Source organism: Podarcis cretensis, assembly GCF_951804945.1.
Source record: "Podarcis cretensis genome assembly, chromosome: 5".
NCBI lineage: Eukaryota > Metazoa > Chordata > Lepidosauria > Squamata > Lacertidae > Podarcis > Podarcis cretensis.
This window is the reverse complement of record NC_137174.1, coordinates 6,492,520-6,519,844: the sequence shown is the minus strand read 5'-3', so window position 1 is coordinate 6,519,844 and position 27,325 is coordinate 6,492,520. Positions and strand designations below refer to the sequence as shown.

At 45.4% G+C, this 27,325-nt stretch overlaps 1 protein-coding gene across 1 annotated transcript in view; it reads left to right on the top strand.

Annotated features, from left to right (window-relative positions):
• Positions 1 to 27,325, top strand: part of SEMA3D (semaphorin 3D) — a 188,496-nt gene that overhangs the window by 118,734 nt on the left and 42,437 nt on the right. Inside the window, exons 9-11 of the mRNA XM_079975171.1 lie at positions 9,936 to 10,050; positions 13,641 to 13,710; positions 15,017 to 15,161. Coding sequence (XP_079831297.1) covers positions 9,936 to 10,050; positions 13,641 to 13,710; positions 15,017 to 15,161 — 330 coding nt within the window. The remainder of the gene's footprint in view (positions 1 to 9,935; positions 10,051 to 13,640; positions 13,711 to 15,016; positions 15,162 to 27,325) is intronic.

Here is a 27,325-nt window from a genome sequence, read left to right as displayed (position 1 = left end):
TAATTGGGGCTTAGTTAAAAACAAAAAGACCCAAACCTAAAACCTTCTCCCCTGAGGTGCACTTCACAGACCATGAATGTAATATTGCAGCCCTTCACTGCATTTCTAACAGTCCTGGCCCTGATGATTAGAACACACACATGAGAACATTTTGCTTTGCCTTCCTTAGGCTATTATACTGGTACCTTCTAGCTGGGGGTATGTTTGTGATTTAACCTGGCCCATTTTGCTAGCCACATTTTCCCTTCAATATCATTAAACATAATGGTTGTTGTTGTTGTTTAGTCATTTAGTCGTGTCAAACTCTTCATGACCCCATGGACCAGAGCACGCCAGGTCCTCCTGTCTTCCACTGCCTCCCGCAGTTTGGTCAAACTCATGCTGGTAGCTTCGAGAACACTATCCAACCATCTCATCCTCTGTCGTCCCCTTCTCCTTGTGCCCTCCCTCTTTCCCAACATCAAGGTCTTTTCCAGGGAGTCTTCTCTTCTCATGAGGTGGCCAAAGTCTTGGAGCCTCAACTTCACGATCTGTCCTTCCAGTGAGCACTCAGGGCTGATTTCCTTAAGAATGGAGAGGTTTGATCTTCTTGCAGTGCATGGGACTCTCAAGAGTCTCATCCAGTACCATAATTCAAAAGCATTAATTCTTCGGGGATCAGCATTCTTTATGGTCCATCTTTCACTTCCATGCATCACTACTGGGATAACATAATGGAAGCAATAGATTAATTTTCAACACCACTGCTCCAAAATTTTCTTTTCTATTCTTTTGCAGGTGCTGGGGTGGGGGGAGGATACAAAGAGGGGAAAAAATAATTTTTTATTTATGATTGCACTATTAAAAATACCAACACACTATGGACACACACATTTCCCCCCACCCCTTTGATCCCATACCCAGCAGTCTCTTTCTCAATGTGCCAGAATCCCATCAGGCTCCAACCAGGCACCAACTAGGTATTTGTAAAATCACAAGTTGTCAACTCTAGGCAGGCACTAGTAATTGCTGATTTATACCCGTTGCCCCCACAGTAATTTCCAGGTTCTAGAAACCTTAATCCCCTTACGCATCTGGTCATTCCTCCCAGCACTTAAGCCATTCTGCTTCCTGGACTTTTTGCCCAGACATGTTGCTGAATATGCAGACGGGAGCATAATTTTTAGTTATTTTTGCTCTCTGCTCGATGATCCAGAACCGGAATGCCCCATGCGAGAGAACATTTGTGTGGGTTTGCCAAATAAGCACCTTTCTCAAACTGGACTTTCCCACAGTCTTTTGCAGACATTGTCACAAGGACTTTCAGACTTGTAAATTAGTGCTTTCTATCATTTAAGAACTTCAAAAAATGGCATATATATTTTTTAAATTTTTAAAAAAGCAGGTGGACATTGGAGTGATCTCATTTCCGTGTCGACTGTCCCATAAACAGCCAAAGCAGGAAACATTTTGCGCAGATTTGCCAGATGTTAAGAGCTTGGCTTGGATGCTTTGCTCTGCTTTTCTCATCATGGATGTCTGGAGGGCAGAGTCTCTGGGCAGAATCTTTGCACAGCAATATCTGGTAAATCTTGTGGCAGGCTTGTCTCTAAAGCTCATGGATGAGGAGTCAGTTCCTACCCCTCTGGATGCAATCCAGGCATAGGGAAGCGCTGTCGAGTCCCATGGCTTCTAAAAGGGGAAATGGACTTGCAGGCTTAAATCTCCAGGCATAAATGCACTTAGTTCACAGAGGGAAATGTCAGTCGGGAACAGAAGCCTTGCTGAAAGTGGGCTATTTTCACCGTCATGCTTGTAATCCTAACAAACGATGCCTTATGAGGAACGGCTAAGGGAGCTGGGCATGTTTAGCCTGGAGAAGAGGAGGTTAAGGGGTGATATGATAGCCATGTTCAAATATATAAAAGGATGTCACATAGAGGAGGGAGAAAGGTTGTTTTCTGCTGCTCCAGAGAAGCGGACACGGAGCAATGGATCCAAACTACAAGAAAGAAGATTCCACCTAAACATTAGGAAGAACTTCCTGACAGTAAGAGCTGTTTGACAGTGGAATTTGCTGCCAAGGAGTGTGGTGGAGTCTCCTTCTTTGGAGGTCTTTAAGCAGAGGCTTGACAACCATATGTCAGGAGTGCTCTAATGGTGTTTCCTGCTTGGCAGGGGGTTGGACTCGATGGCCCTTGTGGTCTCTTCCAATTCTATGATTCTATGATTCTATTCTATGATTCTGCGATCCTAACACCTGTTCTATATATGCCCCAGAAACATTGAGTATGCATAGTGGTTAGAATGTTGGCCTGGGAGACTAGGGTTCAGATCCTCACACAGCCATGATGCTCCTTGGTTGACCTTGGGCCAGTCACAGTCTCTTAGTACAGCCCAACCTCACAGGGCTGTTGTGGAGGGTTAAATGAGGACGGAGAAACCATGTATGCTTTGAGATCCTTGGAGAAGAAGGTGGTATATATAAAGAAATAATAATATATAAAGAAATGATAACATAAAAGAGATGGTGGTAGATTTCAGAGGTACTGAATGAACTGTTCCTCTTCAGAATGCAGGAGAGAAATGACATTTTTTTAAGTGCTCCACTGAAAACAGGAATCTGGCACAAGAGGCAGTTGGCTGGGCTAGAACTTTCCTTCACAGTATGCTAGATTTTTACTTGCGCAGATGTGAGGCAGCTTTCAAGAGTCATACCGCCACATATAGAAAAAAGCTACACTCCACTTATAGTTCCAGCAGCCAGGGGCAGCCCAAGATATTTTGGCACTTGAGGCGAACCACAAAATGGCGCTCTCTTCCTGGGTGGGGAGGGAAGGGAGAGCACAGATCAACATCAGGAAGAAGGGATAAAGATCTACCTTGGGGTCTACTGTCTCTGTGGGCCCTGCCATCTGAGGTGGTTGCCTCCCCCTGCCTTCTAGGAGGGCCACGCCTGCCACCAGCACATACTGCCATATGGGTAGACGAGGCCTAAAGTTAAGGATGGGAGCACATATTTTTGAAACTAACATACAGTTATGCATTATATTGGGTAGGGGGGTCTACTTAGCAAAATTGTGTATTTTAGGAAAAATTGCATGGGGGAAAAATGTGGCTATTAGGAGAAAATTGCCCTAAGCTGCTGCTGAATTTTGATGAGGACTTTTAAAAAGAAACAATAAACTATCAATGTAGAAATGAGGAGAACTGAAGATTGGAAAAATGAGAAACAGAAAGAAACCAGAACTGATGGATGGGGCTATCCTTACCTAAGACACCTTTAAAATACTTGGCTTTGTCCTTTTACCTGTATGGCTGATGCTGCCTTGGCAGTTGCTGCCATCCCATAGTTGCGAGGGGGTGGGTATTGCATGTTGGCAGACCCTTTTGCACTTATCTGGACCAGCTTGAGAGCAACTGTGGATCCAGCAGCAGGCACATTGCTGGAGGTATACATTCAAGGAGGATTAAACACAAGCACCTGCAGCAGATGGATTTACCTGTATGGATTATATGCAATAATGTTTCTGAGGACTCCTTTGATGGCACAGAGGGATGGCGCCAAAATCTGCAGTTACTGGGCTTCAGCAACAGATCTCAATTACTGAGTCCTTCAGATGTATTCTGAGCCTGCCTGAGCCTGCTCAGGGATGCCAGAAGCTCTCCTCCCCACGAATCTGCTGGAGTAGATCTGTGGGGTGATATGGGGGTGCACTGGGGCAGGAAAGGGTTGGATAGAACTCATAGAAATTATTCCCCCCCCCTTAAATTCACATCTATACTTTCAGTATTCCTCTATGTGAATTTTATGCAATTTGGAACCTAATTTATCCTCTTTGTTGACATATGGATGGGTCATAAAGGAGAATTCTGGTGATTCCAGAGAAATAAGCACACACACGTTTATTGAACCAGTTCTGTAATTTACTGCCTTCTTAAATCCTCATACTAGAGACCTGTTAGAGCAAGGTGTTGATGGTTAAACCAGAAGGCAAAACTGGTTCAAACTTCAAGGAATTGTACCATCTGCACATTAAAAAAATATAAATTGAAATAAAATTGTATAAAAACAAATACATATCACATAATTTTTGCTTGCAATCATCAACCTTTTACAGCAGTGGAAATAGCAAGTGGAGGGAAAGGGAAAGGAATGTTGAATGAGTGAACCACATCAGCTCTGGAAACAGCTTTTGTTTGAACTCTGTGTGAGAGATTATTTTAGCTCCCATTGCTGGCCAGCCTTGCAGACTTCCCATTACTTTTTTAGAGCTGTAATTTTCTCACATCAGATGTGCCGAATTATGGGGTTAGCTGCGGAAAACCTGACTCCTGAGTTCGAAAATATTTTCACATCATATCCGGAAGTTTTCCTCCCTTGAATTATTTTTGGAGTGATTTCAAATTAGGAAGTCCAAGCACGCAATTTAGAATTGTCTCTAGTACAATTTCTGTGAGTGACAGTGAAATGGAGAAAGTAAGAGAAGGGAGGCATTTTACCACAATATAAGTCTGAATCCACCAGGCTCCTTGATGAAGTCCAATGAAATGAACAGCAAAAAGAAGCCTACAAATGGTCTTGACACCCACCAAATGGGAATGACTCCCACCAATCCAGACCATGATGAAGGGGGCACTGTACCCTCTTGTCTTCAGGCCACCCCTCACATCATTCATGGCAAAGGCTACATCAAGAGTATGCCCCAGTTGATGTGTTAGACTGGGTCTCCCATTGAGGCAACCCCATGGACATCGCTCCTCGGTTGAGAATTGTTGGCTCTCATTGACTCCCATGTGGTGGTGAGTACTCCAACAGCATTTCTATTTCTCTCTCTCACCCAACACCGAATGCAGACCCTCTAAGCCCACCCCGGGGTCAACAGGTTTTCTTTTGAAGGAGGTGGAACTGCTGAGGTCCATGGGGACACCCCCTGCCTGACCCTCCAGTCTTGCCTTATTCTGCACTGAGGATCCAGTCAGGCATTCCAGAGTTAGGTCAGTCTCACCTAGATCACCCACCCAGATGTCAGTGCTACCTGCCCCTCACCCATAATAAAGAAATGGATGAGCATGGTCTAATTTTGGATTGACCTGGAGCTATGCAACAGCACTGTTGAACTAGGGAGCCCAGCAAATAAGGAAGCAGGCACTTCTGAGGAGTGGAGGAGTCAAGAAGGAGGATGGAGACCAAGTACCTAGACTTCAGCTGCTCCACCCAAAAATTACCACCCTCCAGGGGTGGCCTGTCCTGTTTCGCCACCTGAGGCAAAGTTGGGAAGGGCCCAGCCCTACCGTTAAAGCCTCGCTTGCCACGGTCACATGGCAGCAGCTTCTAACAAGATTGCACAAGATCTCACTGAACTTTCACAAGATCTCTCTGCGCATCCCCTGTGGGATTCTGCTGCCTGAGGTGGCTGCTGCCCCCCCTGCCCATGACCACATCAAAAATGTTGTCAAAATTGAGGTAGTATCCTAGTATTCCCTGCCACATGTCCACACAGAAACATATTAACACCACTCCTCAATAAAGTACATGTTTACAGTAACATTAGAGTAATGATGCTTTTTCCCGTGTTGGTAATACGGTTAGAATTTCACACTCTTCTGGTTCAACAAAAGGATGGCAGTCTAACAATGTATTAGGAAGAGCACAGCAGTTCTCTCAATTTTTATGTCTCTGGATGTTGGCCAGGTTCATCTTATCCTGGGCTGCTAAGTTTTTAGGAAATGTCCAAAAGAATCTGCAATTTGTCCTGGTGGAGTAGTCAATTCCATAATGAACTCTGTGTAAATAGATTCCCATGCCACAGCTTATTGTGGTCAATGACTCTCTTTAAATATTGTGTTTATATCTGCACAAAATGGTCTCTTGCTGCTGGTCAATACTGTAATAACAGCAACTATTTAAACAGCCCATCCTGTTCACAATGCACAATTCACACTTGAACCTTGTGGCAGGGACTTGGTTTTCTACAGGCAAGCATTGTGAGCAAATTTACTGAGGCAAAGTACTGTTACTGGGAAACCACAAATGTAATGGTGCATTTAAAGTAAATAAGCTTATGGAGCTGAGAAAATTAGAACATCTTTGTCCATTTCAGGATAGAATAGCTCAGGGAATTTATTAAATGTGACCAGAGAATTTTCTCTAATGCAACCTACTGTAGCTGTGTGTGTGTGTGTGTGTGTGTGTGTGTGTGTGTGTGTGGAGGGGTGCATTTCTTTTTGCCAGTAATATCAACTCTCTCCTTACGTATGCAAGGAGAACTGAAGAGCTTCTTTCTTTTTTGATTTTCATTTATTTCCTGCTGTTCTTGCCAGGAATTCCCTTTGATAGATGCTTTTGCATAACTTGCTGCAGGCACTAATTAATAAGCAACTTCTTCAAATTCCACATGTTGTCTGATTTGACTTACACAGCTGCTTTCTGTAATTATTACTTTTAAACTGCAATGCATTTGCATTTCTCAATGTCCTCCAGCTTGATTGATGTCCAGAAAACTTCCTATGCATTCAGCTGTTCTTTCTTGATGTGTGTCATTTTTACTTACAGTAAGATTTAGGAATGGCAAGCTGCAGATGTTCTCTTAATTTCCCCCTTGGCATCTGTTCTCTTCTGTGGTTGTGATGCTGTGTTCTGTGCAGTACAGCTTACTTATGATACCTGGCTGGTGTGGACTGCATGAGCCTCAATGAAGATGAAGCAAAACACGTTGGCTTTTCCTCTACCTACATTTGTAAATCATACTCAAGTGGGAGACAGAGACATATCTCCCACTGGCAGGTGTGTGATGTAGCCCTGTACAATGCACATATTGCCATGGGGCACACAGGAGGAGAGGAAATGCCTATTGCTCCTCTCTCTCTGCTTCTACAGAATGTGCCTCCCAGTTCAAAAAGTACTGAGTGGAAGATTCAAATGAATGCCTAAGATTAACATGGAAAGCACCTGTTTCATATTGATAATTGACTAATAGGCCTCCCATCAGCATTCTCTGATACCTTTATTTCTCCTGTTAGCCAACAGGGCAAGCATGGCATCAGCACATCCTTCAGGTTATGTTTGGAACCCCAGACTCCATCTTGGAGGGCAACAAATGGCTGCAGCCATCACAATTTGCTTTCATTTTCTCAGGAGCAGCTGTTGCTCAAAGTGTGATTCCTGCTTGGAAGGGGGATTAACAAAGCCATCTCCATTTCTAGTGTTGAATTAGGTACCTCCCTGAGCACGCTCACCTTTCCTTTTGAGTGTCAAGGTCTTTGAAAACAAACTGCCCCTGAACACCCATATTGACCTGGGATTAGCATGTAATGGTTCAGGACCGCAGTACATCAAGGACTGCCTCTCCTCAAAGGAACTGACCAGGATCCTGCAATCATCCTCTGAAGCCCTTCTTCATGTGCTTCCTCAGCAAGAACTCCAGAGGGTGACAACACAAGGGCAGGCCATTTCCACAGTGGCTCCCCATTTGTGGAAAGCTCTCTCCAGGCAGGCAGGAGGGAGACGCCATTTTGTGGTTTGTTTTAGGTGCCAAAATCTCTTGGGCTGACCCTGCCTGTACCACTTCCTGACAGGGAAACATTCTCTTGTCCAGAGGGCAAATGAACTAATTGTTTAACAGCCCTTCCCTTTTCCTAGGGAACTCTGTGAAGGGGGAATGGGGGTCTCCTCACAGCTCTCAGTTCCCAGGACTCTTTGGGGGAAGCCGTGACTGTTTAAAGTGGCGTGATGCTGCTTTAAATGTATAGTACACATATTCCCCCATATTCCCATATTCCCACATACAGAAAACTCCTGTTTGAGGTAGTTTGGCTGGTTTCATGAAAAAAGAAAATGCATAACGATTTCTCTGTCCAGTCCCCAGTCCTCTCTGTGGATTCACAGGCCACAGCCCCCATTGGGGCCTTCTCAAGTGTTTTCACCAAGCCTGAACCTTGTTCTTAACCTGTATCTTGCTTTAATGCTGTATTGTTTTTAACACTTGATTGGAAGCCACCCAGAGTGGCTGGGGAAACTCAGCCAGATGGGCGAGGTATAAATAATAATAATAATAATAATAATAATAATAATAATAATAATAATTTCACATGGCTGGAATCTAGCCTTCTCTATGAAAGTCAGAGTCACGCCATCCATTGTTCTGCCCCCTTTTGTCTCCTCCCTCCCTTTCCCCCTCTGGCCCATCAGTGCCACACGTTTTGCCCATGGGGGAATCAAATGTGGCCAAAGGCTGGAAAAGGCCTCCACCCCAAATTTATGATAACCAGATATAAAGAAACAAGGAATTCCAGCCACATGTGCTTCTCTTTCCAGCCATGTGATTCTGAATTTCATTGAAGGTGCTGATGGATGCAATACTTGCTTCAGCTTGTGTCTGACTGTTAAAACGTTAAAATAGGGTGTTTCTGAAAGTGGTGTGCTTTTCTTAGGCAGCTCTGTGCCATTATTCCAGTTCTTCTTGCCAAATATGATCGTGATCAGAGAAGTGGTGAACTGTTCATGATGGTCTACAAGATAGTTACATTGTCTCCCTAGCATATAATTGCCCTGAATTTCTTAGTACCTTTTCCTTCCCCTCCCGAAAAAGTCAGTTCAGATTTTCCATGTGACTATAGTTTTACTGTAACTGACCAAGGTCAAATATCTCCCTCACATTTGGCAGCCTTCCTGTACGTGCTTCTGACACCCAGGCACAAGTGAATAGCAGACTTTTGATAGGTACTTTCTTGTTCCTTGGAAGGAGTCACTTGTAGGCGGAGCGCTAGGGTTTCCTTACAGTTTAAGAGACTACTAAGCAGTAGGTGCTAATTAAGTTGTTATTCGCAGTGAAATGAAAACCCTTAAGAGCTTTCTCTAGCAATATAATGAGGTTTATTGTAAAGACAACTAAGAGCCCTGTGGCACCCTATAGTCTGAATTCGTTGTGGCCAAATGTACTTTTTGTAGAAGGTGAACAAAGGCAGATTATCAGCTCATCAGCCCACTGCTGTCCCCTGCACTCAACTGAGGACCTTCTGTTTTCCATCAGCTGTGTCCAGGGCATAGACACCATTGGAAAGGGGAAGAACTAAAGAACAGAACCGAGATGAAAAATGAAGCTATGAAAATCATATCCCAGACAACTCTTGTTCGTACAACATGCAGTTGTTCAGCATCTGTCTTCAATTGCCTGGAGCTGGTATGCTTACCTGTGGTCCTCCAGGTATTGTTGGACTCCAATAAATTGTTGGACTCCAATATATAAAAAGTTGCAAGGCTATCAGCCAGGTGCCCTTCTCTGAGAAGGTCATTCCAAAGAGAGGTACTATCACCAGGAAGGCCTGAGATCCAGTTGATCCTGTTGATACAAAGCTCGCCTCCAATCAGATATTTTGTTTGCCCCTTTTCGCCCCCTGCCCCTCAGATATTCTTTTCTGGTGCTGCTATTCATAGACTCATAGAGTTGGAAGCAACCCTGGGGGTCATCTAGTCCAACCCCCTGCAGTACAGGAATCGTGGCTCAAGCATCCATGACAGATGGCCATCCAGGCTCTACTCAAAAACCATCCAAGGATTCATTGCATAGGTGCTACCAGGATTTTATGAGACATGTTAGTTGTATGAGTTGAATCTACCTGTGTTAGACTGGAGCCTACATATGGAAAAAGAAGTTCATCTGTCTATGTCAGGCCCAGAGAAAGGTGAGGTGCTTGTGCTGGGGGTACACTGGGTGACAGTGATCCCACTCGTCCACAAATGGCTGCTCAGCTTGTTAAAATCTCCTGCAGCTAAGTATTCTGCTCCAATCCAGTGTAGAAAATGCTGTATTATCACTTCATTTTCCTAACTTCCCCCTCCCCCGAAAAAATTTTCTTTCTGAAAAACAGGCATGTTACACCTTTTCAAGCTGTTTAGGTAAAAGTCTTCCTTTCTTTCCAGCAGAAATTAAATTACATTATTTCTTTTCCATCAGAACGACATGGGGGGCCAACGCAGTCTGATCAACAAGTGGACCACGTTCCTGAAAGCCAGGCTCATTTGCTCGATCCCAGGTCCAGAGGGAGCAGCTACACATTTTGACGAGCTACGTAAGTGAATTTCAGCTTTAGTGGCTCTCTCTCTCCCATCCCTTCTTTAATCACAGAAGACCAAGACTTTATAAACCTATTTTCTTCATTTGAAAGTAGCTGCTACTGGGGGCATGGGAAATTTCTTTAAACCCTCACTTCCCAAATTGTCCCAAAAATGGGCTCAGCTGTAAGGTAGACAGACAATATGGAACAAAAATGTGTAGAGTGTAATCTTTCTCTGTAGAGGTCAACTAACAGTCCCCTGATGTTTAGGGGACTTTTTGTGGCACAGTATCCAAGGCGACCCCTGTAAGCAGGTTTTGTTGTAATAAAATTTGCATGTTCAGACCCAGAAACCTCCCTCCTAAATAAATTCACACACGACTCAAATTTTGGTTCTGGTTTTTGGCAGAATTTAGGCCACAACTTTATTGATTACAGAAAGTGACTGGTTGCATAGGCTCTGGTTCAACTAGCTCCCTGCCATGCAGGTAGCGCTGACCTAGGGTTCCAGCATAGGTCAGCCAAGGGTGAACATCTGGATAAGCAGAAAGCTGAGAACAGGCTAACTCTGCCACCCAAATGTCCCCCTGGACTCAGGCACGGGCACAACCCCCTCACAGGGGTTGACCAAACCATCAAGTCCCTGGATTCCTTTAACGGAATACGCTTCACATAGGGATGGCGAGAGCCTTCTCACATCCCTATCACCTGAACCAGAGCCTATCTGCAACCTTACAAGTTGTGGCGATTTGCTGTGCGGCAGGTGAAACCCAAATGGCAACAGCCAATTGGTCAAGTGGGGGAAATTCCTGCCGTGCCCCTGTCCCAACGACAGACGACACATGACGGCATAGCAAGGTCAAGCGCAAAACCCTAAAAGTAGAGAGAGGTGGGTGGGTGTTCCGAATGCACGTGCCATAAGAGGAAGCTCTGGGTCACGTGCATGGGTATAAATAGGTCCCTCAAACCGTTTGGACTGCGTCCCATTGGCCAGATTGCACCCAGCTTTGAGGGACCTACCAATCAGGTGTTGTGGCTGACCAATCATACCCACCCACAACACAGGGTGTCGGTTGTCCAGGTCTCACCGGAATACGTGCCCTTTTTAAAGGAGGACCCGATATCTCTAGAGAGTACCAAGCCAAAGTTCTGGCCTCCCTTTAGACATGCCACTGGGTCCTTTATTGGCTGCCTCTTCTGCTGCTCTTCACACACCGATCTTACTAAATGCAAAGATTTCCACCCATGTGGTTTCTCATGACAGCCAAGTAAGAGCAGCCCTTTGGGACACCTGCATAACATGTTATACAAAGCTCTGCAAACAAGAATTCTGTGGGTGAGCAAACACTTTTACTCCTACTAATTGCAACAGCATGTGAGTAATAGCCCAGTGGTGGCAACCATGCCTGGACAGGTAAACGGAGCCTTGGCGTCTGTATTGCTTTGTACAGGAAAAGCAAGCAGCACACAATAAACCCAGAGAATATATTTGTTTATGACTTGTGCTTAGAAACCGAGCTGGTCACCTCACGTTCTGTGGCAATCTAGATGGCAGGTGGGGGCTCACATGAGTGAATACATTTGCATTTTAAGAAATGAAAACCTTGCACATAGAATAAAAGGATGCAAAGGGAAAGGCTAAACCCTTTCCCCTTATAGGCTAGCTTTCTATCTGAAGGGAGGGGAGTGCTGCGGGGGAGCATTCCAACATCTACCCCATGCCTGAAAGCTGGGCCTTCAGGATGTATCGTGTTTATGAGTCTCGCGGGTGTGGCTCAGTGTAAAAGAAGGAAGGAAAATACAGTGATACCTCGGTTTACAAACTTAATCGATTTTGGAAGTCCGTTCTTAAACCAAAACCATTCTTAAACCACCGCCGGTGCCCAGTGGCATCGCAATAGGGTGTGTGGGGGCATTGCGCCCTGGGTGCCATGTCTGGGGGGGGGGTGACAAGAAGGCAACCCACGGGAGCTGGCCCCGCCATGGCAAGATCCTCCGTTCGCAGCTGCAGCCATGACCAAAGGATCCCGGTGCCGACGGCAAACTGCTATGTACAGCGCATGTGCAGCGTTGCACACATGCCCTGTACACAACGATGATGCACATGCACTTTACATAGCGGTTTGCTGCCAGTGCCACTTGAGCGCCGTACAGACGGCAGTGGGATCCCTCTGTCGCCGCTACAGCAAAATGTAGAGGATCCTCTGTTCACAGCTGCAGCTGCGAGCAGAGGATACCAGCACCGTCTGTACGGCACTGGAGCACCGCCACTGGCAAATCACTATGTACAGCGCATGTGTGGCATTGCTACGTCCGACGCATGTGTCAGACGTAGCAGCGCTGCACATGCACGCTATGTAGCGGCACCCCACCCCAGGTGTCACAATGCCTTTGTTCGCCCCTGCCGGTGCCCTTCCACCATTCGGATTCCTTTCTTAAAAGGTAAAGGGACCGACTCTGGGGTTGCGGCACTCATCTCGCTTTATTGGCCGAGGGAGCCGGTGTACAGCTTCCGGGTCATGTGGCCAGCATGACTAAGCCACTTCTGGCGAACCAGAGCATCACACAGAAATGCCGTTTGCCTTCCCACCAGAGTGGTACCTATTTATCTACTTGCACTTTGACGTGCTTTCAAACTGCTAGGTTGGCAGGAGCAGGGACCGAGCAACGGGAGCTCACCCTGTCGCGGGGATTTGAACCTTCTGATCGGCAAGTCCTAGGCTCTGTGGTTTAACCCACAGCGCCACCCACACCCATTCCTTTCTTAGACCAAGGTAAAGTTCTCAAACTGGGACACTACTTCTGGTTTTGTGGAATTCGTAAACCGAATTGTTCTTAAACCGGGCTGCTCTTAAACTGATGTACCACTGTAGATGTACCTGCGTCAGGTCCTCATCTCTACCTGGCCACTCTGTCTCTACAAGCTTTTCAGTCCCAAAGTGGAGAGAATGAGCTGGAGTTTAAAATAACTCTGAATCACAACATTCCATCACACAGAGTAACAGTGGCTTAAATGGCTTAAGCTGGGTGCCTGTGCCGGTACATGCATAAGCATGGAGCCCTTTCAGGACTTCAGACACGGACTGATATTTACAGATTTGATAGCTTTTATTTCAGGGTTTTGTTTTGTTTTTGTTCTGCTTTTGCAGACTGGTTGACACAGCCTGTGTCTGGACACGTGGCCATGGGCCCGCACATGCACTGCCCAACATTTGTGTAATGTAGGGTACCACAAGAGACACACTCTGCATGTAGCTACTTGCTCCCACACTCTCCTTTTTGACAAGGGGAGATTGCAGGAATTGTGCATCCATGTGCAACATCTTGCCACATGTTATATTCTGTATGCAGTGAGGGGCAGGCAGAGAGGCTTACCACATGTACAGTATCTGCAGTTATGGGTTTGGAGTCTGTTAGTGAGGCATACTAACAATTAGGGTCTGGGAAATAGTAAATTATTTGCCTAAGCAACAATAGAAACTAAAAAGTGAGAGCCATTGCTTTATTTTCAGGGGTTAGCCAAAAGTTTGCAAATTTGAAAAATGCATATAAGTAAGAAAATACCTACATACTTAACTTTAAAAGCAACATATTCTCCATTGCAGAAGACGTGTTCTTACTTTCTACGAGAGATGAAAGAAATCCTATGGTTTATGGTGTATTCACTACCACCAGGTACGCTTTAACTCCTGGAGACCAAACCTGTGTACAAACTAAAATGGACCTTCTTGAAGAACCCTGGCTGGTTTATAATGCAATACTAGGCCTCAGATTGGATTACAGTAAATATTATTTTGCCTTTTTACAACCACCTTAGGAGGTAAGCGCAGGCAGGGAAATTGTGGCTTTCTCAGTGCCCCCCAGTGAGAGCCAGTTGGTGTGGCAGATGAAGTGCTGGGCTCAGATGTGGGAGATCAAGGTTCAAGTCCAAGATTCAGCTATTAGGCTTGGCCAAAGCACGTTCTCTTTGCCTGACAGATTTCACCGCCATGCTTTGAGGCGAAAATGCACCTTTGAGCTCTTGCGGGGAAGGCAAGATACAAATATAACATATGGCTGACATCCAAGCCCAGTGTTGCATTTAGCATGGGATCCCTTCTGTTCTTCAAGATTTAAACAAAACTCTGCAAGGGTTACAAGCCAGTATGTCAGGCCTTCAGCAGAGCCCACCAACCATTACCCTCTCATATAAGATGGATTCCAACTTCAATGGGAACTGTTCTTGGTAGTTTATTACTTCAAACCACAGGTCAGCAACTATTTTTGAGGGACTTGGACAAAAGACTTGGTGCGAAATGGAGGTTTTCCACAGGCATTTCATCCCTGCCCCTCTTTTCTGTTTGGAATTGACAATAGGGAATGGAAACAGGTGGATTTAGCCCAGGGCCTGCTAGTTCCCGAGCCTTGTTTCAATTTTATAATTCTAATTATGAAGTCCACTATACATGATAAACTAGAGACAGTCAGGGGATTCTGCACTATAATACTTTTCAGATAATGATTTGTAGCTTCCTACCCTCTGGGAAGCCTTGCCATGTCAATTTATCTATCAAGGAACCTTATGTTCTTCCTGCCACAAATGTACTGCATGTTGCAGAGGTTTGGGGAGGATGGAAGAAAACTTAGTTTGTTCTTCAAGATTCTGCCTCCCTTTTCAGTAAAAGCAAACAGGAAAGTCTTTCACACGTGTATCTAGATTGTCTTTAAAAGCAGTGGTGGTTTTTTGAAACTTTGTAAATATTGTTGAGTATATTGAATTTGACCAGTTTGACCTGGTTTCATTTCCTATTATATGCAAATGACGGAGCATGTGATTTTCACCCACCAAAAAGTCCCTGATGTACATATGGGGGGATTTGTTGTTATCATGCAAAAAAGAAGAAGGAATTATTCGCTTTGAAAGTTTGATCTTGAAGTCAGTGGTTGTTTTCAGGTGCTGAGCTGAATACGCTGCACTCACGACTTGCTTCTGTTTTTGCAGCTCTGTATTCAAGGGCTCTGCTGTTTGTGTGTACAGTATGGCTGATATCCGAGCTGTTTTCAATGGACATTATGCCCACAAGGAGAGTGTGGACCATCGCTGGGTGCAATACGATGGAAGGATTCCATATCCCAGGCCTGGGACGGTAGGTGTCGTGTTTTCCAATCTGGCTTATTTTATATGCCTGGACAAATAATGTATTATTATTATTATTATTATTATTATTATTATTATTATTATTATACCATGGCACTCTGGGCAGCTTCCAACAGATATATCTTCCTTCCAGGATGCTTTAAATTCTCCATTCATCCCTTTCCTCATGTTGACAGTTTCTGTTGCTATCTTTTTTTCTCTTTTTCTTTAGTATATGCCCTTCTTCCGTTTCTCTGAGACAGCTGTGGCCAAACTGCTTATTTCCTGATTGTCTCTCAAACTCTGCTTTTCTAATCTTTGGCTGCATTTCCGTGAGTCGGCAGGGATTGTCTCTGAGCCATCAGCACCTCATGCCCTGGAATAATGCTTTGCTTTGTCAAACATTAAATTATGAGCGTATGTGTCTTAAATCTTGCGGTTCTGTTTTGTTTTTACTGTCTCTATTTATGATATTTTCTTTAGATGTGGCCATTAAATTTGACCCCTTTTGGTATAAATTGTTTCAGAACATCGTAAGTAAATAGTGGCTGGCTTTTTTAAAGATATGGTAATGAATATGTCAGTAATGGGAAGAAAAGAGTTATGCTTAGTACAAGGAAAACCTCTAGATATTGAGTTGTTAAAAGCTCTGCATTTGTGTACAGTTGACAGCTATTTCAAAGGCTCAGGCCGTTCACCGTTACAATGGACAAAGGCTCATTAAACATATTGTGACTTAGTTCCAAAGCTTACCTTGGAAATGAAAGAAAAAAACAAAAACACATCATTTTGTTCACCCTTGAAAGGGATGCGTGGAATACCTGTATGTATAAAGGATCAGTGCTTTGTGCACAAACAATGACTGCTCCCCGCCTAAAACGGGGGGCACCCTTTGCGTGGACGCGTGCAGCCCCTAGATCTGGAACGGCTCCAACAGCATAGGCTTGGCTTTGCCTTCCCTCAGGTGGGATACCTGGAGGTCTCCGCCTACCTCAGTCAGTTGTCCAATCCCACCTGGGGGGAAGCGTTGCCAAGGAGACCAGGCCAGGTAGGGGAGGGATTACCTGCCCACACAATAGAGGGAGGATCTTACCTGGGAATCCTTACTTGGCTCCAGAGCTTCTCCCACCCTACCCACCCTCAGTTAATGTCTTATTTTGCAGGTTGAATTTTCTTCACAGGTTTTGCAGGTTAACCTGTCTCCACAGGTATGCGGGCGCTGCTACATTAAGGTCGCTGTTAAAGGGCCGGAAAGGAATTTCCCTGCATTGGCAGGTTTCGCCTTTCCCGTAGCAAAACGTCACAACTTTGGCGGTATCAGGCCTTGGGCAGAATCCTTTAGTCCATCTTCCTCTTTGCGGCGGCGATACCAGGGTTCCCCGTTAAAGGGGTTTTTGAAGGGAGGCTTTGGCCGTACGCCGAAAGGTCGTCATTGCTCTCCCCTGCGGCGGCGTAACGGGGGCGGCTATCTCTGCTTGAACATATGTTCTCCAGAGCCGGCCCATCCCCCCCCCCACACACTGGATAACCCTGATGCTCCCTAGGTCCCCGGCTGGGGACTGGGGAGGGAGAACGCCCAGTGCCTGAGCCAAGGTCTACCCACATTTGAAATTTAATAAAGTTGTGGCCAATTTAATCCCATAGCATGTTGTCTTGAGTCGTTATTCCACATGACGGGGGGGGGGACTGTGCGGGATCTGGGGACTCCGCCTGTCCACGCAAAACAAAACCCGAAGCACTTCTCATCACTGCCTCTCCCCACCAGCCGGCTGCGAGGTCCCTAGACTTCTCTGGGGCAGGAGAAGAGGGAGCCGATGGGAGCAAAAGATTGCCCCACTTCCTTGGTGGAGCATCATACACCTATCCAAGACACCCGAGGGAATGCGTGTCCCAGCCTGCTGGGTGGGAACATGGTGTGACTTACACCCCTTTCACCTTGGCAGGAGTGGACATGATTAATGTCACAGGTGTGCTGGGACATTTAGTCCTCCTTTGGGGGAATGTGGAGTCCCTGTCTTGGGTCAGTTCAGGCTTCTCATCAGGCAGGGGAAGAAGATGGCTGGCCGCCAAGGTGTCTGACTACTTAGGTGCACTCAGTCAGAAGTTCCTGCTTTTATGATGGCCTCCTTTTGATTTATTTATATATTTGTGTGTGTGACATATCTAGTAAGGATGTAGACATTGTCATTTATTTGTTGCATTGGGACGCAGGTGGCGCCGTGGTCTAAACCACAGAGCCTAGGGCTTGCCGATTGGAAGGTCGGAGGTTCGAATCCCCACGACGGGGTGAGCTCCCGTTGCTCGGTCCCTCCTCCTGCCAACCTAGCAGCTCAAAAGCACGTCAAAGTGCAAGTAGATAAATAGGTACCGCTCTGGCGGGTGGGTAAACAGCATTTCCGTGTGCTGCTCTGGTTCACCAGAAATGGCTTTACTCATGCTGGCCACATGACCTGGAAGCCGTCTGCAGACAAACACCACCTCCCTCGGCCAGTAAAGGGAGATGAGTGCCACAACCCCAGAGTCATCCGTGACTGGACCTAATGGTCAGGGGTCCCTTTACCTTTACCTTTACCTTGTTGCATTTCTATTCCACCGTCTTTTCCAAGACTCTCAACACGGTGCAAATGATTCCTCCCCCCCTTCATTTAATCCCCACAACAACCCTGTGAGGTAGGTCAGTCTGAGAGGAGGCAGTGCCCACTGAGCTTTATGGCTGGGGGGAGATTTGAACCCTCGGCTCCCAAGAAGAAGAAGAAGAAGAGTTTGGATTTGATATCCCGCCTTTTCACTCCCTTTAAGGAGTCTCAAAGCGGCTAACATTCTCCTTTTCCCTTCCTCCCCCACAACAAACACTCTGTGAGGTGAGTGAGGCTGAGAGACTTCAAAGAAGTGTGACTGGCCCAAGGTCACCCAGCAGCTGCATGTGGAGGAGCGGAGACGCGAACCCGGTTCCCCAGATTACGAGACTACCGCTCTTAACCACTACACCACACTGGCTTCGTCTTAGTCCTCTAACCACTACAGACACAGACACCCCAAATCCATTCTAAATGCACTGATGGGAGACAGTCTCCTGGATGCAAATGTTGCATGGTTAACAGGGGAACTGAATAACTTTCCTTATCCATCCTGAACATGTTCATGTTGCCCCATAGCTTCTGGACAAAGGATTTTATATGGCTCCAAGTGCTAATTGCTTGAAACAAGCCTCCAGATCTGTGGCTGGTAAGAGATATGTATAAGGTAAAGGACCCTGGATGGTTAAGTCCAGTCAAAGGTGACTATGGGGTGTGGCACTCATCTCGCTTTCAGGCCGAGGGAGCTGACATTTATCCACAGACAGCTTTCCAGGTCAAGTGGCCAGCATGACTAAACCACTTCTGGCACAATGGAACACCATGACGGAAACCAGTGCACAGAAGCGCCGTTTACCTTCCCATCTCAGCAATACCTATTTATCTACTTTCACTGGCATGCTTTCAAATTACAACGGGAGCTCACCCCATTACGGGGATTCGAACTGCTGACCTTCCTACCGGTAAGCCCAAGAGGCTTGGTGGTTTAGACCACATCGCCACCTGCTGCTATGATGGGTACCTGCTATTCACTGTCCAGGACCCTGATCAGTAATCTAAATTTATCCCTAATACTTTAAGTATTTTTTGTTTGTTTGTAATGCTTGGTAAAGTACAGGAGTGGGCAGGTAGGGAGTTACTACATGAAAGGATAGGTACAGATGTAGCTATTTAAAATGGGAAGTAATCAGGGACAGGATCGTAGAATTTGTAGAGTTGGAAGGGACCACAAGGGCCATCTAGACCAACCCCTGCAATGCAGGACTATTGTGTCCAGCGTGGGGCTCAAGCCTTGAGAATAAGAGTCTCATGTTCTACTGACTGAGCTATCCCAGCTGTCAATATTGTATCCCATTAATCTTATTTTTGTGTGTGCATTCAAGTTTCCCAAGGATGGTATGACGCTGGATTTGTTGTCTTGGCCGTATAAAAACAACAACAACCTCAACAAAAACCAGAAGCTGCTTTATTGAGAGTGTTGGAACTACCCAGAAAGGAAGAAAGTCCTTCTTTGTTTAAAGTTCCTAAGCATCTGGTAGCATATTAAGCACAACAAACTAATTTGCTGTGAAATACATTTTCTTTCATGTCTAATTGCCAGAGATGAAGTTCACTTCCTCAAGGCATTGCTTAGCACTCTTTTACACAGAAGAAGGGAGATTTTTAATGTTCTGTTCAGTGGGCTTCGTCTCCCAAGTAAACAACGTCGCAAAGTACATGTGCTGTGTGAGAGCACTCTGAAATTGCAGCTATGACTAAATATGTGGCACTTTGTGTCAGAGAGAAACTCCTGCTAACGTAGCCTGGAAATGGACAGCCAGCATGGTGCCAAAAGGAGCAAGCGCACTGCTCAGCCTCTCAGTTGCTCCCTGAGCATCACTTGTCTGCCCTCTGGTGCTACTTAAGAGACCACAGCCGAAGGCAAAGACTGAAAACCAGCCTGTTCTTTGGGGCTGACTTTGAGGTGGCTTCGCTGCTTTCGATGCAAATGCATATTTTCCTCTTCGGAGCTGAGCTCTGGAAGAAGAATTTCTTAGATTCTTTCAGCCTCCCCAGACAGCTGTTGTGCAAAATAACATGAACTATATGGACTGGTATGTGGAAGACGATCAATTTCAGTACTGCTGGCTGGGATTGTGGGGCGGGGGGGGGGCATGGAGGAGGCAATGTATATTTCTAAGGAGTGTCTCCCCATTGTTCAGCCCGGATACTGAGATCCAGCACCGAGGGCCTTCTGGCAGTTCCCTCATTGCGAGAAGTGAGGTTACAGAGAACCAGACAGAGGGCCTTCTCGGTAGTGGCGCCCGCCCTGTGGAACGCCCTCCCTTCAGATGTGAAGGAAATAAGCAGCTATCTTCTCTTTAAAAGACATCTGAAGGCAGCCCTGTTTAGGGAAGTTTTTAATATTTAATGCTGTATTGTTTTTAACACTTGATTGGAAGCCGCCCAGAGTGGCTGGGGAAACTCAGCCAGATGGGCGAGGTATAAATAGTAGGTAAAGGTAAAGGGACCCCTGACCATTAGGTCCAGTCGTGACTGACTCTGGGGTTGTGGCGCTCATCTTGCTTTACTGGCCAAGGGAGCCGGCAAACAGCTTCCGGGTCATGTGGCCAGCATGACTAAGCCACTTCTGGCGAACCAGAGCAGTGCATGGAAATGCCGTTTACCTTCCTGCTGGAGCGGTACCTATTTATCTACTTGCACTTTTATGTGCTTTCAAACTGCTAGGTTGGCAGGAGCAGGGACCGAGCAACGGGAGCTCATCCCGTCGCAGGGATTCGAACCGCCAACCTTCTGATCGGCAAGTCCTAGGCTCTGTGGTTTAACCCACAGTGCCACCCGTAATAAATTATTATTATTATTATTATTATTCTCTGAAAAAAAGTATATGTCAATGACAGGAGTCCAGCAATGGGGGGAGGGGGGCAAGCTCATTGGTTTTGGGGAGCCCCCTCTTCCATGGGAACGTGGATCCCACTGAAAATAAAGCGCCACTGGCAAAGCTTTCCAGTGCACAACATGATGCTCATGTCTTTTTCTCTTCTCTTTGCTCACGTTCGTTCAAGAGTTAGTGAAGCTGATCGAACCAGCCATAAGAATGGTTCCTGATCATGGACAACAATATTCACATCGAAAATTTAGTCTCGCAAATAACCAAGGGATGTTTGTTCTGCCTGAATCCAAAAAATAAAATAAAAATGTTTCGTTAATGCAGATCAGGGTGCAAAATTTAGGAGCCACTTCCCTTCCCACCAACTGACTCTCAGTCCCCTCACTCTGGATTTCCAAGTTACAATTACGGATGGAGGAGAAGCCAGTTCAGTTCACATTTAAAGGCAAACCTATCGCAGTCACACTTTCCAAAAGAGCGCACAAATCGAAGCACAAGTATCCTTCAGAATTCGCCCTTCTCCAAATGCTGCAGTCCTGTTCTCAGCCAAGTAGCGTGCACAAAAATGCATATAAAATGTAAAGTGGGCGTAAGCATTTATATACTGGTGAAAAGAACATGCAAAAAATCACTCTCTATGTGTACATTATGCAAAAATTGCGTACAAATATGTGTAGGGTAGAAGAATCAATCAGAAGACTGGTGAATTTTCTCTGTCCGGCCTATAAGTGACTTGTGACTGTAGTCCCTACAGTGCTCCTTGCACCTGAGCAGGCATGGGCCTGCCCCCTGTGGATCATGCCACCTAGCAACACATGCTTAAGACCCCATGTGCTCAGCTTCCTATTCTATACAAAATGTGCATCCATTCTGTATCAGCCAAATTGCACATGAGCCCTAGAACATGTGGAAGAGAGAACCCAGGAGGTCCAGCCCTGCCAATATCCATCTCTACACTCCATAAACATGACCATCTGCACAAGGCTTCTGATTCATTTGATTGCATGTCCTCTGTTTTGAAAAGTTAATTTAGCACCTTCTCTGTCTCTCTGACTCGTCTTTCTTTTTATACCCTTTGATGTGTCAGAAGGTGAGATAGAGGAGTTCTCTATGGAAAAAGACCTTCCACTTTTTTCCATTCCAGCAGCTTCTGTGGCTGCTATAATTTTTTTAGATCATTTTCACACCACCTTCCAGTTCTCCGTAAGTTGTTTGTTTCTCCTTTTTGACTAATTTTGGTGTTGCTCTTGATCCGGTCTCAGTTAATATCCTGCTTGTGTCTCCACTTAGATGTTCCCCTGATCTTCTCAGTGTAATCGGCTTGTCTCAGTTGAGAAAAATGTTTCCCTGTTTGTGTGTTTTTCTTGAGCAAGCCTCCTCTTCGCCCAGCCCAAATTCATTCTCTGTTTCTATTTTTCTACAATATGAATCATTGCTGATTACATAGCAGGTTTTCCAAACATTGTAAATCTTGTCGCATTTCATGCTTGCTAGTTATTTAGCAAGTGATGCCAACGGGAGGTCATTTAACAATCTCCTTTTTTTCTCTCCATCCCTGTAATTCTCCAAATTCTCTTTCCTAGTTTTTCTTACTGTCAACAGCCCAAATGCGTTGGAGGGAAAATGATATGGCAAACCGTAGCAGAGGGTGCAGAGCAAATGTTAAACAGAGTTCTAGCTGATTCCACTTGCCACCTGAACTAACAGTATGGCTCGGCTCAGGATCAGGCATCAGCCAGGAAAGGCCAACCCTCTTTTATGAAAATATTTCTTTTTGTCGGGGGCGGTGGGGGAGGGAGAGTTTGGTCCTTGACCAGTTTGCTTCCTGACTGTTTTCCATATGAGTATTACCATCCCTCTTGTGACTAAAAATCAGCAGAGTTAGTGCAAGTTTGATTTCCTTACATTCCTCTGATTCTCTCGGTTGCACCCGCCCTGTTTTTTTGACACAGCAAATATATACATTCAGCAGAATCAAGAACCTTCCCTGGACTGCATCGCTGTAGTAGAAGCTTGCACTAAAAAAGTGAGGGTATCTGGGGGAGCACTTCACCTGAGCCTTGTTGACAACGCACTATTTTTCTTCGTGCAGGGAAGTTTGGTTTTGGTGAGCATGCAGTCAAACATGGACCTCTCCCCATGAAAATTTGAAGTGCCACAGGCTGTAGATAGCTTTTGCAGGTTAATGTTATCCCTCTTCAGACACCCCAGACTCACCTGACAGTGCAAATGGAACCATGGGCCTCTCACCCTTATCTTCATCCCTGATGTTGGCTTCTTCATCATTGGTTCCTTCTTCTTTCTCCTCCTCCTCCTCCTCCTCCTCCTCCTCCTCCTCCTCCTCCTCCTCTTCTTCTTTTTCTTTTCTTCTTCTTCAATTTATATACTGCCCATTATCCATAGCTCTCAGGATGGTTCACAACATAAAATTTGAATATAAAAACACAAAATACAATAAAAACACAAAATACATAATACACAACACAAAATACAACTTAGAAGCCAAGATTCCACCTAAACATTAGGAAGAACTTCCTGACAGTAAGAGCTGTCCGACAGTGGAATTTGCTGCCAAGGAGTGTGGTGGAGTCTCTTTCTTTGGAGGTCTTTAAGCAGAGGCTTGACAACCATATGTCAGGAGTGCTCTGATGGTGTTTCCTGCTTGGCAGGGGGTTGGACTTGATGGCCCTTGTGGTCTCTTCCAACTCTATGATTCTATGATTCTATGATCAGGGAACCCCATCATGCTCTCCAAAAGAGTAGGCAACACTTCAAGATGAAAGGTGAGAATTAAAAATCAGATTTTTTAAAAACAACAACAACAACAACAACAACAACAACAACAACAACAACATGACATTCACCTTCCCACTGAAATTTTACCTAGAACAAACAAGTAAATTTGGTGTCTCTCTTCCTTAGCAAATGAATTTATGGGTAATTTCAAGGAAAGACATTGAGATAAGAGATGGGTTTAAGTGTAGTGATCAGTGGAGAAGCTTCTCTCTGTCGGTTTTCAGTCTTATAGAGATTGATTTTTCTCCTGCAAAATCCTTTGAGGGTTCCTTAAATGACAACAATTGTTGTTCACATTGCCAAAGATTCTGGGGATGATTGGTTGTGTGTCTGTAGACACACAAGGCAAATGCTTTGCTGGAGCTATGCAGTTCTGGTCAATGCTTGGATGCTGAGGAATCTAGGCTTGGAAGAAGCCTGCCTTAGAAAAATGGTGGGAAATAAATGTAATACAGGTAACAGAAATCTGTCTGGTACAGTCATTTTAAAGAACATTTTCATGCACTGCTGCCTTCTGACTCTTGCCTCAAAATTTAATTGAACCACATGGTAAATAACGGTCAAAGTTTAGGACCTTCACATGGAGTTGCCACCCCATGGTGATGACTTTGGACCATCTCCATGTGAGGACTATAACAACTGAATGTACTTGTCGCTTAGATACCTGCGTAAGTCTTCACCTGACTTGTGTGCCAGTGTGGTGTAGTGGTTAAGAGCGGTAGTCTTGTAATCTGGGGAACCGGGTTCGCGTCTCCGCTCCTCCACATACAGCTGCTGGGTGACCTTGGGCTAGTCACACTTCTTTGAAGTCTCTCAGCCCCACTCACCTCACAGAGTGTTTGTTGTGGGGGAGGAAGGGAAAGGAGAATGTTAGCCACTTAAAGGGAGTTCAAATCACAGAAAAGCTTCATTCTCTGTCAAGACAAAATGGTTTCAGGTGGAAGCTTCTCCAGTTCAATCTATGGGCAAGTCCAAACTCAAACTAGCTTAAGATTGTCAAGGGACATATTTCAAATGTCCAGCTGGTGATCTCTGGTGGTTGGAAATGTCTTGTGTTCAGAGCACATCTGGTTTTATGCCAATGCATAATTAGAGGTTGATTCGAAGCAATTAGTGGTGACAAACCCACATCCCTAATGTCTTTTCAGCAGTGGTGAAACTGTGGGTGGAGTTTGGAATGCCAAGCTGGTAAAATATTTGCCTGTGGTGTGGGATACCACAATAGGACCAGGTGTGACCTTGGATACTTCCATCAAGGCAACAACTCCTGATGCCATTTGTTAAGCCCAGCCAGCCAGTGCTTTGTGAAGGGCAGAAGCTGTTCAGAGGCAGAATAAGCCATGTTTTGTCATTACACACACACACACACACACACACACACACATGTTTTAAAAAAGCATTTCAATATTGTGCATATTACAGTGCCAGATCACCTACATCCCAGCTCTCTGAAGAGAAGTATCAGCTGATGCAGCTTCAGCTGCAATCATCTCAACTTCCCATTATCTCAACTTCCCAGAATGCCTCTCTGCAGCCTCTGCTCTTTTTAGTGACAGACAGCCTGCTGTTGGGTGCCACAGCGCAGCTGCTGCTGCCCTCTTTCAAGCATCATGCCAGCCCTGATCCAACCAAATGGATGGACAGTAGTTTATGGACAGGTGAGAGAAAATACTTCTTCACAAACCCATAGTTAAGGATTCTAGTCATGCAGCTCAATGTGGTCCTACGTTTCCATCATCCTACGTTTCAGTGTATCTGAAGAAGTGTGCATGCACATGAAAGCTTCTACCCAGAACAAACTTAGTTGGTCTCTAAGGTGCTACTGGACAATTCTTTAATATATATATATATGTGTGTGTATACATATATATATATATATATATAGTATATATTGACTGCGTCAGACCAACGCAGCTACCTACGTGAATCTAGAACCATAGTTAAGAAGTTTGCTCTCCCAAGAGGATGTGGCTTGTAAAGGGGTTATACAGCTTTTTGGACGATACGGCTGTCTGTGGGTATGCACTAAAATGAAACTTCCAGCTTCAGAAACCTTATTCCTCTGGATATCTGCTGCTGGCAAGCAGACAGGAAGGGAGGGGATTTGCTTTCACATCCTGCTTGAGGACTTCGAGGTGGCATCTGACTGGCCTCTGTTGGAAGCTAAATGCTGGACTGGATGTAGCTTGGGTTTATCAGCAGGGCTCTTCTTGTGTTCCTCTGCCCCTTCTCCTTCCTGCAGTTCATCATAGTTGATGTTCATAGTACTAGGCAAGCTTCCCTGTTCTCCTCTGAGGTCAACATTTGGCATTTTGGATGCACACTAAAGCCCACCAGGGACTGGGAGGAGACTCCCGCATTTGCCCATGACATTTGGCAGGACATGAACTCAGAATCTGCTGAAAGCCAGCCTTGTTCACTTGCGTTCTGGCCACCTACTTCTGCACCACCCAAAGACATCAGAAAGGGTCATTCAGTCACTCTGGGTGGACAGAATTGGTTTCAACAGCTGGTACTTAGTGACTGGAAAGTCAGCAATTCCTTGGGTGGAGAAGAAAGATACTCCACATTTCATTTCTTTGCTCTGGATAAACTGTGTGACTGTCAAGAGATGGCTGTTGAAAGGATCAGCCTTGCCAACTATAACAGCACAATTGTTCCCAGCAGTTACATTTTCCTGATCCTGGTCCAAAGACCTCTCCTACACTCCGTATTTACCAGTGGCAGCCTCTATTTTCTGGTATCTGCTTTGGAGAAATGTTGAGGGGGTCCACACATGCATGCGGCAGGTCTTCAAGTTTCATCTCTGTCTCACAAGTCTCCAGAAGTTAAATGTGTAGTTCAAGAAGTGGTTGCCCCTAATCCCTGGCAATATTGCCTGGGGCTGCTGGCAGTGGGAGCCCAGCAACATCTAAAGGGGTACAGGTTGCCCAACCCAAGACACACAATGCCAATAAACTGCTTCCCTTCCATACTTTCACCCAGTTGCCCCTACAGGTAATGAATGTTGCTGAAGATGCTGAGTTTGCATCCATTTTGTAATATGTGCTACCAGACAACATGTCTCTGAATACCTGTTTCTTGGAATACCTAGTGGTTTGGGTCTGGCTAGCTTGAGTTTTGCTTGCCAGTTTCCCAATGGGTCTTCTGGTTGGCCACTATGAGAACAGGATGATGAATGAGACAGGCCATTGGCTTGATCAGAAGACCCTTCTTACTGTGTTGTTGTTTAGTCGTTTAGCCGTGTCCGGCTCTTTGTGACCCCATGGACCAGAGCACACCAGGCACTCCTGTCTTCCACCGCCTCCCGCAGTTTGGTCAAACTCATGCTGGTAGCTTCGGAACACTGTCCAGCCATCTCATCCTCTTTCATCCCTTTCTCCTTCTTTCCCAACATCAGGGTCTTTTCCAGGGAGCCTTCCCTACTCATGAGGTGGCCAAAGTATTGGAGCCCCAGCTTCAGGATCTATCCTTCCAGTGAGCACTCAGGGCTGATTTCCTTCAGAATGGATAGGTTTGATCTTCTTACTGTAGGAGAGGACATATTTATTAGATATTATCCTTCCTCATGTTTGCGAGTTCAGCAGAGTGCATCCCTTTACATTCAAGTAATCCAGGATAGTTTCAGGTAGACTGGATTCTCCTGGTATCCCCCCCCCCTCCTTAAGACAATAATCACACAAACAGTCCTGTAAAGGGTAAAAATAGCATTTACTCACCCAGAATACTTGTTGAAGAGTAACAGATACAGTAGCTTTGTTCAGGCAGACTTAAAATGGTAATTCAGTTACAAAGACATACTTAAGTCTAGCTTAAAATGGTGTCTGAGCATTGGAGCTTAGACATGCAAGATGTCCTTCACATTTCTGTCTTGGTGATGAGATGAAGAGGAAAAGAAGAAAGAGAGAGGAT